Source organism: Garra rufa, chromosome 2, assembly GCF_049309525.1.
Source record: "Garra rufa chromosome 2, GarRuf1.0, whole genome shotgun sequence".
NCBI classification, from domain to species: domain Eukaryota; kingdom Metazoa; phylum Chordata; class Actinopteri; order Cypriniformes; family Cyprinidae; genus Garra; species Garra rufa.
In genome coordinates, this window is record NC_133362.1 from 38,478,543 (window position 1) to 38,495,503 (window position 16,961).

General features: G+C 36.2%; 1 protein-coding gene across 1 annotated transcript in view; it reads left to right on the top strand.

The window, feature by feature from the left end:
- Positions 1-16,961, top strand: part of epas1b (endothelial PAS domain protein 1b) — an 88,670-nt gene that overhangs the window by 59,402 nt on the left and 12,307 nt on the right. The window contains exons 7-9 of the mRNA XM_073834232.1: positions 6,786-6,892; positions 13,546-13,693; positions 14,002-14,210. Of these exons, the coding sequence (XP_073690333.1) occupies positions 6,786-6,892; positions 13,546-13,693; positions 14,002-14,210 (464 nt within the window). The remainder of the gene's footprint in view (positions 1-6,785; positions 6,893-13,545; positions 13,694-14,001; positions 14,211-16,961) is intronic.

Sequence of the window (16,961 nt, forward strand, 5' to 3'; positions counted from 1 at the left end):
CAAACTCTTTCAGGTTGGAGGGTCTCCTTGCCATCACCCTGATCTTTAGCTCCCTCCACAGATTCTCAATTGGATTTAAGTCAGGACTCTGGCTGGGCCTCTGCAAAACGTTCATGTTTTTGTCTGCTAACCATTTCTTCACCACTTTTGCTGTGTGTTTTGGGTCGTTGTCGTGCTGAAATGTCCACTGGTGCCCAAGGCCAAGTTTCTCTGCAGACTGCCTGATGTTGTTGTTGAGAATTTTGATGTATTGCTCCTTTTTCATGGTGCAGTTTACTGTGATTAGGTTCCCTGGTCCACCGGCTGAAAAAACACCCCTAAAACATCAGGTTCCCACCACCATGTTTGATAGTGGGGATGGTGTTCTTAGGGTTGAAGGTAGGGTTGTGCCGATAGACGATAGTATCGTGTATCGACGATAGTCAGAGATATCGCCTGTTGCTGATGCCTTTGACGATAGTTAGACGATTATTATTATTATTATTATCCGTCAACAAAGAACTTAACTTTAGCAATGCAGCACAGAGAGTCTGTTCTAGGATGCTTCAGAAACTTGCCGCGGTATAAACACATGCATAGAGAGGCCACAGCGCCTTAACGCACCTCGTGCAGTGAGAATGGGAGATTTTCATCATCCAGTACGGTGGTACATTAACTGATTCTAAAGGGAGTGTTATATTATATTAGCATTGCAGTCATTAGGATAACAGAGGTTGTAAAACCTGGTTCAGGCTGAATGAATTACGATGTATCATAATCAGTCTGTATACAGTAAACATAAACATTCATCTCAGTAACGTCTATAGGCCTTAATTAGAATTACGATGCGATCAGATGGCGCTAAACATACGCACGTGAATTACACGCGCGTCACTTCTCCGCATTCAATATGAACTTAACTACAACATCACCTGATGACAACCTTCAGACATACAGCGGTAACATTATCGCAATATGACGGGTAAAGAAAGATTCATTCATTTACATTCTGGCACGCACATTTACAACTCACTCACTGATGATAGCAGAGAATGAAACCGAAAGTAACTTGAACAACTCCGGCAGAACTATAGTCAACGCTCTGTACACGCACAACTTAATCATATGCCAAAAGAAAGTCTACCTTTACAAAACGAATAAGGAATTTAGTACAGAGATAATTAATTAAATTAGCACGATAGTATCGTGTATCGGCGATCTCTCAGGCTGACGATAGGGCGATTTGAAAATTGAGCATATCGCCCAACACTAGTTGAAGCCTTCTCCTTTTTACGCCAAATGAAGGCTACATCATTGTGGCCAAACAATTACATTTTTGTTTCTTCTGACCATAAAACAGAAGACCAGAAGTCGTTTTCTTTGTCCAGATGAGAATTTGCAATGGCCAAGCTGGCTTTTGTGTGCCTTATCTGGAGAAGTGGTGTCCTCCTTGGTCTGCGTCTGTGGAACCCAGGGGTGTGTAGTGTCCGTTGGACTGTCTGCCTTGAGATGTTTCCACCAGCAGAGCCCAGATTCATCAGGATGGCCTTGATGGTGATCCTTGGATTATTTTTGACCTCTCTCACTATCCTCCTGGCCAGCACAGGTGTCACTTTTGGCTTCCGACCACGTCCTCTGAGATTTTTCACAGTGTGGAACGTCTTGTAACGTCTTATATCCCTTTCCTGACTTGTGAGCAGACACAATGCACAGCCGCAGGTCCTCAGTGAGCTCCTTTGTCTTAGCCATGACTGTCCACAAACCAACAGCAGAGAGCTTCTGTTTTTCACCTGTTGAGTTGATTAAAACAGCTGTTCCTAATGAATCAGGGTAATTAGGATGCTTTAGAACAGCTTGGACTATTTGGAATGGTATAAAACTTTGGATTTTCCCACAGACTGTGACAGTTTGCGAAGGGTATGAATAATTTTGGACATGCCACTTTTTGTTCAAATGTAAATAAAAGCTAAGAAATATTTTTTTCCACAACGATGCCTCTTGTACATCGTCTTATTATCTTTTGAGAGAAGCCTGTCATTTCCGGTCAAAAAAAAAAAACTTGCAGGTTGAATAAAAGTAACTTTAAGTCAGAATTTGCCAGGAGTATGAATAATTTCGGGCTTGACTGTATGTTGAATGTATAATATATTAAATAGAAAATTTATATAAAATATATAATGATAATTAAAATAAAAGATTTGTGAGAATCATTTCAAACACTTTTTAAGGTACCAAGGTTTTTAATGTTAAATTAACTGATAATAGATATCAAAAATACAGTGACATGTCATTGACCTGCATACAGGGATAATGGCTGGCTTGTTGGCGAGCCCTGCATGAGTAACTGGAAAAAAGGGAAAAACATGATATTAAAGAACAGATGAGACATGTTTAATGGACGTAATGATTGCTAAAATGCCGAAATTACCGCAGTAGCTTTTGAAAGCGTGACCTGCTCTTTACAAGAGCCTACACTTGTGTCACCTTGAAGAATAAGAGAAAAGTAGAGTCATTTAACTTACTCAAGCACCCATCCAGTGGTAATTATGGTCATTATTATGATGTCAGCTCACACAAATTCACAGAAAATGTGATTATTTCATTTTTGGAGCATGGCGTCTATGAAAAGATCTTGAATGGGCTCGAAGACATTTATTAAACAACCTCTGTGTATTTCAAAATAGCTTTTGATCAGTTTTCCCCATTGAAAATGCAAAAATACTGCCTTTTGGTTGGTGCAGACTTTACTCAGACATTGGCTCAGATCCACCCCAACCCCTATACTGTGTGTCTGTTTGTGTGTTTGCACCTCATCAGCTCAGAGGTGGTTAGTTCAATGACTGGTGAATAGAAGGCTCTTTAATGAACAGAGGCCTGCGGACACACGCGCACTCATGCATACAGAGTCAGTGACCTGCAGCTGTCTGCCATTATGTAACTTCAGTACTTCAAGGATCCGCTCAATACACTAAACACACACTTTCAGTCGTAGCTAATAACAGTGTGCCAATATACAGCCATATTGCATGGCTACAAATGTGATATTACGTTTATACAACAGTTTGATGGCATGAATGTGCAAATACATAAGAAAAAGTGTAAAGACATCATAAAACCTCTTTTCTGCAGAACTACTTTCTTCCGTTACGGGTTCAAATCTCAGTTTGACAGTTGAGCCTAAGCCTCTGTTACTAATGCGAAAATGTCACTTTAGAACTAGTAATGAACAAACGTTGAGTGGTTTCATTAAAAGCTTATTGTATTACTATTATTATTGTATTAAAAGCTCATAGAGTTTTATAACCGAGAGATTAACTGAGTGAGTGTGTTTACCTGCATCTAATACAGCATTCATTCTTTAGATAAATCTAATATTCACAATAAAACATTAGTTTGAATGTCCACTGAGGAAATATCTTTGTCGTATTATCCTTTTTATCTGTTAAGGATGATTTCCGGTGTCAGCACTGCTCAGTGCATTTGTTAGCTGCGTTTTATAACGTGTTGATAAAGTACAAATAACTTTCTCATTTATAACAGCGTTTCAGTCTCTTTCTGAACAATGTAACTAAAATCACCAGGACACACAGTGTTTCCCAAAACTAACTACTATTATTAAATTATTAACAACAACAACAGACATCATAAAAGTTGCTAGCCAATTCAGTCAAAAGTACAAAGGCAGCGCTCTGATATACAGCAATAAATTTACATAAAATATAACATAAGAGACTTTGCCCTCAGCCAAAACTATTTGCTCTGGAACAAATAATAGGTTATTGAGACCAACCACTGTCCTGTAGATTTACCCAAAACAAATTATATCTTATGTTTAACCACTATGGAGACATCAGAGCCAGCAGCAAATACCAGAAGATCTGGCGGAGGTAAATCTGCTTCTGGAGGGTTAATGAGTCCCGATTGGCCGCTGATGCCCAAGAGCTTACATCTGTCACGTAGAGAAAGGAGGTCTGGGTCCAAATGCAGGAGAGTAATGAATTTAATAATAAAACAATAAACAAAGCAAACAAAGCCAACACGGCAAACTAAACATAAACTTAAACATAAACTGAACAAAACAGAGAACAAGGTCTAGAGCTGGAGCAGGAACACAAAATAACATTGAGGACAAAAGACAATGCAGACATGAAGCAGGAGAGAAATGTGAGAGTATTTAAAGACCGGATAATAGTGAACAGATGTGAGTGAATCAGTGTTAACGACAAGGACAGGTGAATGTTATCAGAAGTGCAGTGTGAACGGCGACCTCAGGAGGCTGAGGGGAGACCCACAACTCCGATCATGACAGTACCCCCTCCCCACGGAACGGCTCCCAGACGTTCCCCAAGTCTGGAGGGAGGAGGCACGGAGGAAGGCAAGTCAGGGGGAGGGATGGCGGGCCAGGCCCGTGTAACGGCGTGTCAGGCCCAATAGCGGACACCGCCGCGTCAGGCACGGAGATAGCGGACGTCGCCACGTCAGGCACGGAGATAGCGGACACCGCCGCGTCAGGCACGGAGACATCGGACGCCGCCGCGTCAGGCACGGAGATAGCGGACGCCGCCGCGTCAGGAAGGGAGATAGCGGACGCCGCCGCGTCAGGAAGGGAGATAGCGGACGCCGCCGCGTCAGGCACGGAGATAGCGGACGCCGCCGCGTCAGGAAGGGAGATAGCGGACGCCGCCGCGTCAGGCACGGAGATAGCGGACGGTGGGAGACCCACAGCTCCGATCATGACAACATCTCTGAAAACTTTGAAGCAAATTTTCAAATAGACGTTATCTTTATCAGGGTTGCCAGGTTTTCACAACAAAACCTGCCTAATTACTATTTAAACATGCCCAATCGCATTTCGAGGGAGCTCCCCGGCTTAAAATTGCATTCCAGGTAGTATAATACACGTTTTGTGGTGGGGTTCCTCTGGTAAAATTATAATTTCAGGGGCTAAATATTACGTCGCTTCAACCCGCAGACATGAAAAACAACCAGCGGCAATAGTATGAAAGTAGCCTAATTCCTCGGGAAAACCGCAGACTTGGCCACACTGATTATTATTAACAAACGGCATATTCAAAGTCTAAACAAGTATATTCTCGCCTAAAAAAACTCTTACAACTACATTCTGTGACACAAAAACAGTATTATTTATGAAATTATAGTGGATTTGGGCATCCACCATGACACTCGCTGTGAGAAGTACCGCAAGCGGAGTAATACAAATAGTGAATCAAGTTCTGATATCACAAAAATATCGCACTCCTTTTAGCCAATCAGATTCGAGGATCAGAAAGAACTGTTGTTAATATGTATGTATATAAAAATATATATATTTAATAGGATATTTATAAGATAGTTATGATAGCTGTTAGTTTCCACCTTATTGTTCTCGTAAGCATGGCCATTTGTAAATTTAATGTTTCTAGCTTCAGGCCTTATTCACTTTCAGCTATTTTTTGCTGTACAAAACGGCTCGTTTTGCTGTTTGATATTGCAAACAGGTGTAGTTTACCGTATTAATTTAATGTATTATCTTAATTATGAACACACTGGTTTGTACAGATGTGGCCATTGAGAATGCGCATTCAGAGAAAAATTAAAAAGTGCTACCGTTTACCGAAGTCCTGCACGTTAAGTTTATTTTAATATTTAAAATCAAGTTAAGAATTGCTAGTAAATTTCATACATAATTACATAGAAATGGCAAGTAACACGTTCAATTAAACATAAGATTTAAAAAAATTGAAATGGTATTTTCTTTTTAATCTTACTTCTTTATCTTTATTTACAACTTTGAAAAGTATCTTCAGCATACTGTCATATATTATCCTTTGATATAAAGAGATTTTAAATATAAAATGTTATATGTGACCCAGGACCACAAAACCAGTCATAAGGGTCAATTGTCTGAAACTGATATTCATACATCTGAAAAGCTGAAAAATAAAAAGCTTTCCATCGATTTATGGTTTGTTAGGATAGGACAATATTTGGCCAAGATGTGACTATTTGAAAATCTGGAATCTGAGGGTGCAAAAAAATCTAAATGTTGAGAAAATCGCCTTTAAAGTTGTCCAAATGAAGTTCTTAGCAATGCATATTATAATCAAAACTTAAGTTTTAAGATATTTAGAGTGTGAAATTTACAAAATATCTTCATGGAACATTATCTTTACCTAATATCCTAATGATTTTTGGCATAAAATCAATCATTTTTGGCTATTGGTACAAACATAAGACTGGTTTTGTGGTCCAGGGTCACATATTGGTAACACTTTACAATAAGGTTACATAAGTTACTCTTAGTTGATGTTTTAACTAACATGAACAATGAACAATGAGCAATACATTTATTAATCTTTGTTAATGTTAGTTAATTAAAATACAGTCGTTCATTGTTCATGTTATCTCACAGTGCATTAACTAATGTTAACAAGCACAACTTGTGATTTTAATAATGCATTAGAAAATGCTGAAATAAACCTTAACTAATATTAATAAATGCTGAAGTATTGTTCTTTCTTAGTTCATGTTAAATAAAGTAGCTAACTATACTGAGTGTTACCATTATATTAATATATAATGTTGTATTATGGCTTATAAATTGTAATTATTCACCCTCAGTCAACACAAGGTCTCTGAAATTCCACTTCTTGATCAGCCAAACAAATCACATGAAATGGATCATTATTAAATTGGCTTAAAAAATACTAAGCTTATGCAGATCAAAGAAAATAGCTGAGAGCTTTTGTGCAATTGTGTGTGCGAGTGTGTGTGTTTTAATGCTAACCGCATCTCACTTTTTCCAGAGTTACCGAGTTGATGGGATACAGTCCTGAAGATCTTCTGGGCCGATCGGCGTACGAGTTCTATCACGCTCTGGACTCCGACAGCGTCACCAAAAGCCACCAGAACCGTATGTGTCATTGATTTGCACCCTTGATTGAGAGCCTTGTGTAAGAAAGCCAGAATCCTTTTCTCTCCTTCACACTTGAAGCATGTGTTATTGGGAAATAATTGACCATATTTAAGAAACCAAAATCACATCCACATGTATAATCATATGACTGCTACACAACAACACACACTCCTAACATTGCCTTGCCATTGCGTGCATCAAACAGTGCCATGTGAGCAAACCGAAGAAGAGGATTAGAGAGCGTGGTTAGAAAGCAAGAGCCGGTGGTCCGGTTCTGAGAAAGAGCGGCGGATCAGGTCAGCACAGGTGGCGAGGCCAGCGTTCCCAAGGTTTACTGTTTCAACCCTTCAACACAGAACAAGTCAGCCTTAAACACACGCTCTGTGTGTAACTGCTATCTGATATCTGCTACTTCACAGCAACATGTCTATATGTACACACATACAAGTACACATTTGCACTCGCTTTCTTTCTGAACGCATAAAGCTATTGACCTCTTTTTCCTGTGGTTTCATAATACTCTGAATCCTGTGCATTGTGCATTGTCTAATTCAGTGGTTCTCAAACGTTTTATACCAAGTACCACCTCAAAAAATATTTGGCTCTCCCAAGTACCACCATAATGACCAACATTAAAATACAGTAGCGTAGTAGGCTTAACTATTCAGCTTCAGCTCTAACCAGTTCAAAAACGAGGAAGTTTTATTCCTAATAAGAATATTTGTTGTCAGCCACTTTAAACCGGTAAATAAAAAACTTAAATAATGATTAAATTAAAATGTTTTATACCTAAAAGCTAAACAAACTGTACTGTACTGTAAAAAAAATACTCAAAGATTAAATGTATTGTGTTTTAACATTAATTTATATTTAATTTAGTAGTGGTACTCGTACCACACTTTGAGAACCACTGGTCTAATTAAACTTTTTGTTGAAAAGCAGTTTATTCAGGATAATGCGCATAAAGTGTTTCTACTACATCATTAAAATAGGTTTCTGTAAGGGGGGGGGAAATGAAAAGAATGGTGCACACTTTTTTAGCCGGTCAGATATGTTCTCTGCTTGTCAGTCATTTTAGAATTTTTTAGAAATGAGTTCTTTTTATTCATTTATGCTTTAAATTGAGCAAAAGTGAGTAAATACATTTATAATGTTACAAAACATGTGACACTGAAGACTGGAGTAATGAGGCTGAAAATTCAGCTTTGCTTCACAGGAATAAATTACATTTTATAATATATTCAAATACAAAACAGTAATACATTTAAATTGTAATAATATTTCAAAATATTATTGCTTTACTGTATTTTGTTCAAATTAACACAGCCTTTATGAGCATAAGAGACTTCTTTCAAAAATATTAAACTTCATTAAACTTTTGACTGGTAGCGTTTATTGCAGTGAATTATTTATCTAAACATTAATTAGCACATATGAAAAAAGACATAGTTTGCAAAAATACGTTTTTTTTGTTTGTTTGTTTGTTTGTTTTTTACATCTGAATCATTTAACAAATGATTTGATTGACAGCAGTGGTTCTAGAGGCAAAGTTGTCCGGAATGAGGAGTTCTGTCATATAATACAAATATTGCATGTATGTATGTGCGAAAAGCCATGCAATGCACAATCACTTATGCCTTTGAAAACGCGATATTGTCCCCCAGTGGCCGATTTCTTTCAAATTTCTCACAGACTTTTGAGTCAAACAGGAGTTTTGTTGTCTAATAGGTGCTCAAAATTCATCGGCTAATTACGGCCATGTTTTTTTGAGATACACAAATGTCCTTCTAGACAATTGTGGCACTTTGGACTAAGGCCTACGCAGCGGTTTTTCATGTTGATGGGACAAATAGCCATTTTTATGTTTTGTCCCTCTTATAGAGCCAGCAAGTGTCCAGGCTTTGCGATTTTTGTCCTGCAACCTTAAATTGAGCTCTTACATATGTGTTCTGAGTTTGGTGAAGATATCTCATTGCGCATATCTCGTTGTGCCCCTTTCAAATGTTTTGCCGTCCCTTTGCAATGGTGAGTCAAAGTTAGACGTTTTTTGATAAATCTTTCTGCACTGGTTTGGTTCTGATCGGGCAAAAACCCTAGGACTAGTTTTAGTTAGTTTTTTGGCAAAAAATTCAAAATACCCCAAAATTTTGGTTTTGGAGTTATGAACAAATTTGTTGTTTGATCGCTGTAGCGCCACCATCAGGCCGATTGGGGTGAGCCTTGATGACGTTGTCGGCGGTGTAAGTACTACCATCCCAAGTTTCAAGTCTCTATGACTTACGGTTTGGTCTGCGCGATCAGTTTTACGTGGAGATCGCTGACGAAAACTGTTACAAGTACAACCATATATTTTTACTTGAAAGATATCCTGGGCACTTGTTTGCTGACTTTCCTTCATTACCCACTGTTTATACATAAAACACACTGCAAGCAATAATAATATTAACATAAGATGCTTAATACAGCACATATACATCAGTTGTAGTTGCTCTCCACTTGCATTTTTACCATCAACATGCTGCCTACACCTAATTGCCTTTTAGCTTTCATTTATCTGCCTCTTTCTTGCTAAGCAGAGGTGAAACCTAATATCTGTTGACGTCCACAAACAGACTGTCCGCACACGGCAAACAACAATATATGTATATACTGAGCCAGCCCAGCCCCCCCAAGTCAAATTGCATTTGAGACTAATTGCGTTTTCGCATGCATGTTTGAGTTATGAATACGATTCAAAAGAGCCTTATTGGATTGGTTCTATTAAGGATGACCGGAGCAGCCATTAGGACATCTTGAACCCCATTAGGGGTGACAGAGGAGATAAGAACACAGCAACGGTGCTCCTCAGCCGGGCCAGGTGTCCCAGATTGCTCCCTAATCAGATGCTGGATGTGGAGTGGCTTCTGTCCACCGTGACGTTAACGTGTAATTAGAGTCTTTTCAAAGTGTGTAGAGGAGGGGGGAAAAAGTGTTGATCTGGATTAGGCTTGGTGAGAGTGGAGCTGCCTCGTGACTGAATTCACCACTTATATGTCTCTTTCTTTTCTAATCACTTGAACTTTTTTTAAGAGCTTACATCATTCATTAAACAGCCATAAAAAACATTCCCATGCTACAAGACACAGTCTTAAAGAGAGTATACTTCTCAGAGCGAACATGCATATACATTCAGAAGCACTCTTCGTATAGGGTGACAGTTCTGGATCTTCTGTTTCCCTGTCCTACTAAATGATGAGATAAACTGTTCTGTATTTGTATTTATTGTTGTTGGTTACATCTGATCATGATATTGTGCTGGTACTTGGACAAGTTTAGGACTGCCATGGACAGCTTTTTCATATTTTGTGTATATTAGTTCACAGGAGTAACAGAAATATATCTTTCCAAGAAGTTTAAATTGATTAAATATATTTTTTTTCTATCCTAATTAAATGTATGCATCGTCTTTTGCATCAAATTCTTAAATATTGTATATTTAAATAATAAGACACTATAGGGCTGTTACCAGTCAAATGAAATCGGTGTTAACAAAATGTGTTTTGAGCAGAATCACAGAAGTGGAACAGAATCACATTGTTTAATGCAGGACATGAATGCAGTTAACTTGCAGTTAGAAATGTATAAAAAATGTTTTTATGTTTAGAAAACAAAAGGTTCAATAGTGATATTTGAAATGATTTTGGGGGAAAACATCTAAATATAAACTTAAATTCGGCAGTAGTTTTCGGCAAATCAATTTGAGTGAGTCATTGAGCCATTCATTCAGCTGATTTGTTCAAACGGCTGATTGATTCAGACCATTGAGTGCTGTTCAAAGACAAAACAGTTCTGCTGTGGCTTTGTTGACGAAATTAAGCAAAAACAGGAACTTGTGTCTAAAATTTAAGTCAGTTAATATTAACTTCTTGTTTATCAGACTGTTATATAAAATTATTACATTTGCAAAAAAAAAACTGTATTCTTCGTGTGATATTAACAGTATCAGATGATATAAATATAAAAGTCATACGGAGGCATATTTACCTTCTGAATCTTGAATTTTGGGAAAATTTAAATGCATTTTAATATGCTAAATCACTCAGTGAAAGTGTGAGCTGTAAATGCACAGTACCCTAGTCTAACATACACTACCAGTCAAATGTTTTTGAACCGTAAGATTTTTAATGTTTTTTTTTTTTTAAAGAAGTCTCTTCTGCTCACCAAGCCTGCATTTGTTTGATCCAAAGTACAGCGAAAATGGTACAATTTTGCAATATTTTTACTATTTAATATAACTGTTTTCTATTTGAATATATTTTAAAATGTAATTTATTCCTGTGATTTCATCATTGCATCATTACTCCAGTCTTTAGTGTGCCATGATCCTTCTGAAATCATTCTAATATGCTGATTTTCTGCTCAAAAAAACATTACGTCTTCACAGACGTAAACAGGAAAAATAGCAGAATCAATTATGGAAACTATGAAGAACAATTCATATTCTGCTGTAAGGCAGCTCTGAAAGACAATAGTGTCGTTATTTAGCTCAGGTTAGTTCAGGATGTACAGTACTGTTTAAAATTTATGGTCAGAGAGATTTCTTTTGAACTTTTACTCTGTAAGAATGCATTAAATTAATCAAATGTGACAGTAAAGACATTTGCAGTTTTACAAATGATTTATATTTCAAATCAGTGATGTTTTTTTTCAAGGGATAATTCATCCAAAAATTAAAATTCTGTTCCTCACGTCGTTCCAAACCTGTAAGACCATTGTTCATCTTCAAAACACAAAGTAAGATATTTTTGATGACATCCAAGAGCTTTTTGACCCTGCATAGACAGCAACACAATTACCACGTTCAAGGTAGAATGAGAGAAAAAATTGTTAAATAAATTGTCTGATTGTTGACTTGTTTTCTTGGCGCACAATTGTATTCTCATAGCTTCATAAAAATTACGGTTGAACCACTGATGTCACATGGACTATTTTTTTGACGTCCTTACTACCTTTCAGGACCTTGAACGTGTCAGTTGAGTTGCTGTCTATGCAGGGTCAGAAAGCTCTCGGATTTCATCTAAAATATCTTAATTTGTGTTCCGAAGATAAACGAAGGTCTTACGGGTTTGGAACGAGTAATTCATTAATGACAGAATTTTCATTTTTGGATGAACTATCCTTTTCAGTTTGTCAAAGAATCCTGAATAAAATGTACCACAATGTTTCCACAGAAATAATAATCAGCACAACATTTTTTTTTTTGAAATTGCATCACAGGAATTAATTTTAAGCCATTAATTTTAAACATATGGGTCAAAGACATTTAAAGGATTTAAGCATAAAAACAAGAAGTGTAATACTGCTGTAAATTGTTGTTCCAAAAGAAATATTAAAAAGTTTGTTTAATTTTAATGCATTTTTGTTTTTGTTTTTCTGAGCAAAAAATAAATATCATACATTTTCCCCTAATTTACTAAAATAGCATTCAGTCTAACAGTCTTGTCAGGCATATTTACAACAAAAATCAATTTATTACTTATTAAAATACCACCCCAATATTCACCCCACCCCTACTTTCTACATTTTAAAAATTTGCCACTATCCTAGGTTTTGCCCATTTGTCAGTAAAAATGGTTTACTCATTTAAAACACAATCACATTTAATATGCTCCCTTATTCTATTATATATTTTAATATGCACAAGTCAGAATAAGCATGTTTTTTGAATCTTTACATAAATATTGTGTTACACTGAATGACAATGTAACATTAATTCAACCAAATTCTGACATTTTATTCTCAGAAAACGTTACACTTAACCTGCATTTAATGTGCTTTCTAGGGACATAAAATTACTTTTGTAAATATTGTAAAAGGTGGACATCTAAACGTCTTTGACCTATATATAATGTAAAAATATATCACAATATTACAGTTTTTACTGTGTCAAATAAATGTAGCCTTAAAGAACATGAGAGACTTCTTTCGAAGACACTGTACAGACCCAACTTTTGAACATTTAGTTTATGTATAAAAATATTTTGACGCAATTTTTAAAATCCATGCGTAAGGATTATTATTTTTTTTTCAATAACTTTAATTCAATAATAGGAAAGTACGCTAGTGTTTTATTTAAATTGTTAGGTGATCTTTAGCAAGGCCACTGGAAGGACCAAGCTTGTTGACACAGGGACACTGGCCTCTTCTTAAAACCTACTTCTTTCTATATGACTTCCTCTCCGACCGCGTTTATAAAGTCGCAAGGCTTTCTACGGCAACGTGGCCATCCTGTAGAGCAGCGCATGCACAGGCCGGGAATGAACAGCATGACCCGAAAGCCATGCTTTCCCACGGCAGATCTGGACCGAGTCCAGGGCGAACGTGCCATGGAGACAGACTGTCAAAACTCAGATCAGCAATCCCTCATTATCTGCGTCTCTCTGTTTGTCCTGTTGCTTATGTTAGCTTTCCCTTGATGGGTCCGGCTGTCTGTCCCGGTTTATGTTATAGCTACCCAAGACCCTCTTAGAGGTCCTCAAAACATGTCTAATGGCTGAGAAAACATTTGGACCGGCCTTTAAATCAAAACGTCGGTACAAAAGTCGATTTTAGGAAACGCGTGTGTTCTTAAGATGGCTTTTTTACACTGTTTTCTTCTCTTCCCTCACTAGTGTGCACTAAAGGCCAGGCGGTGAGCGGCCAGTACAGGATGTTGGCTAAGAATGGGGGCTACGTGTGGGTGGAGACCCAGGGTACCGTCATCTACAACAGTCGCAACTCCCAGCCCCAGTGCATTGTGTGCGTGAACTACGTGCTGAGGTAAGGTGACAAAGCTTGGGATGTGTTTGTACTGCATCTGCAGTCTGGAACTTTCTGTTCTCTGCTCATCGACGCTTGTAATTCAATTAAAGACAAAAAATACAACATGGTTCATCCAAAAATGTACCCTCATGTCATTCCAAATCTGTATGCCTTTATATTTTCTGTGGAACACAAAAGGGAAAAAACTGATGAATGTTCACACATCTCATTTGAGGCATGGCGCAGTGTGACTCTTACACTACAGTGTTGTATATACAGTGATACAAGAGGCCATCGGTCTTACTTATCAGTTTCTCTTTTCTTAGTGACGTTGAGGAGAAGTCCATGATCTTCTCTATGGACCAGACTGAGTCTCTGTTCAAGCCTCACCACTTGAACCGTTTCTTCAGTCCCAGCAAAGGAGGCCTGGGCAGTGATCCAGAAGAACAGCTCTACACCAAACTCAAAGAGGAGCCTGAGGATCTCACCCAGCTGGCACCTACACCTGGCGACACCATCATCTCTCTTGACTTTGGTGAGAACTGTCTTCACTTTTGTAGTTTTGGACTGATAAGGGATAGTATTGATTATCTAGGGTTGAAGAAAGGAAAAGAGATATGCGGTACACAATGGATGAATTAAGAGAAGGAACATACAGCATTTACTACTTCAGTTTTTTATTTCTTCCATTTCCACCACTGAATAAAAAATAAAGGTAATTGCGACTTTTTATTTCACATTTCTGACTCTTTTCTCAAAATTGCGAGTTTACATCTGAATTGTGAGAGATAAACTCACAAATTTGACTTTTTTTTCTCAGAAATGTGATATAAACTCACAATTGTCAGTTATAAAGTCAGAATTGCGTGATATAAACTCTCAAATCTGACTTATTTTCTCAGAAATGTGATATAAACTCACATTTACAAGTCATAAAGTCAGAATTGTGAGATATAAACCGCAAATCTGACTTTTTTTCAGAATTTGTGATATAAACCCACAAATCTGAAATGTGATATAAACTCGCAATTGTCAGTTATAAAATCAGAATTCTGTGATATAAACTCTCCATTGCGAGTTATAAAATCTGACTTTTTTTAGAAATGTAATTGTGAGTTTATATTACGAGTTATAGTCAGAATTGTGAGATATAAACTCAGAGATATAAATTATTTCTTCCATTTCCACCACTGAATGAAAAAAGTAGAGTAATTGCAACTTTTTATTTCACAATTCTCACTTTTTTCTCAAAATTACGAGTTTACATCTTGCAATTCTGACTTTTTTGTCTGAATTGTGAAATACAAACTCGCAATTGTGAGTTATAAAAGTAGAATTGTGAGATATAAACTCACAAATCTGTCTTTTTTATCAGAAATGTGTGATATAAACTCGCAATTGTGAGTTATAAAATCTGACTTTTTTTTTGGAAATGTAATATAAACTCACAATTACGAGTTATAAAGTCAGAATTGTGAGATATAAACTGCAAATCTGACTTTTTTTTTTCAGAATTGTGAGATATAAACTCAGAGATATAAATTATTTCTTCCATTTCCACCACTGAATGAAAAAAATAGAGTAATTGTAACTTTTTATTTCACAATTCTCACTTTTTTCTCATAATTACGAGTTTACATCTTGCAATTCTGACTTTTTTGTCTGAATTGTGAAATACAAACTCGCAATTGTGAGTTATAAAAGTAGAATTGTGAGATATAAACTCTCAAATCTGTCTTTTTTTCTCAGAAATGTGTGATATAAACTCGTAATTGTAAGTTATAAAGTCAGAATTGCGTGATATAAACTCAATTGCGAGTTATAAAGTCAGAATTGTGAGATATAAAGTCACAAATCTTACTTTTTTCTCAGAAATGTGATATAAAATCGCAATTGTAAGTTATAAATTCAGAATTGCGTGATATAAGATATAAACTCTTTATTCTGACTTTTTTTTCTCAGAAATGTGATATAAACTCGCAATTGTGAGTTTAAAGTTAGAATTGCGAGATATAAACTCATCTTTTTTCTTAGAAATGTGTGATATTAACTTACAATTACGAGTTATAAAGTCAGAATTGCGAGATATAAACCACAAATCTGACTTTTATTTCTCAGAATTGTGATGAACTCACAAATCTGACTTTTTTCTCAAAATTGCATTATATAAACTTGCAATTGCGAGTTATAAAGTCAGAATTGTGAGATATAAACTCGCAAATCTGATTTTATTTTTAGAATTGCGTGTTTATATCTCACAATTGTGACTTTATAATATGCAATTGTTACAATACAATAAGTTTAGCCAGAATTGTGAGATATGAACTCCCAATTCTTAGAACATATTCTTTTCCCCCCTCAAAATTAGACTTTGTAACACACAAATGTGAGTAAAAAGTCAGAATTGCGAGATACAAACTAGCATTTGCAAGAAAAAAATTTCCGAATTGAATTCATATCTCGCAGTTGTGACTATTTCTCACAATTGTCAGCTTATAACCATGCAATTCTGAGACAAAAAAAGTCAGAATTGTGAGAAGTCGCATTTTCAGTCCCGAAAGTATGGAAGCCCGTTTCCGCCAGGTCAGAAAAAAATCCATGCCTTAAAAAGTCGAAATTATGACATACTTAAGTCATAATTACGAGATAAAAAGTCGAAATTATGACATACTAAGTCATAATTACGAGATAAAAAGTCAAAATTATGACTTAACAAGTCGAAATTATGACTTACTATGTCGAAATTATGACTTAAAAAGTCGAAATTATGACATACTTAAGTCATAATTACGAGATAAAAAGTCGAAATTATGACTTAACAAGTCGAAATTATGACTTAAAAAGTCGAAATTATGACTTACTTAAGTCATAATTATGACTTTTTAAGTCATAATTATGAATTAAGTAAGTCATAATTATGACTTAAGTAAGTCATAATTTCGACTTTTTAAGTCATAATTTCGACATAGTAAGTCATAATTTCGACTTTTTAAGTCATAATTTCGACCTTTTATCTCGTAATTATGACTTAAGTATGTCATAATTTCGACTTTTTAAGGCATGGATTTTTTTCTGACCTGGCGGAAACTGGCTTCCATACGAAAGGGCTTCCATAGTCAAAAGAAAAAAAAAATATGTAAAAAAAAATACACAACCAGATTATTGCTGTATTAATTTATTTTTATTTTCTTAGTATTAATACTTCCATTCAGCGAAGACACATTAAATTGCTTAAAAGTGACAGTAAACACATTTAAGATGTTACAGAAGATTTCCAATTAAAATA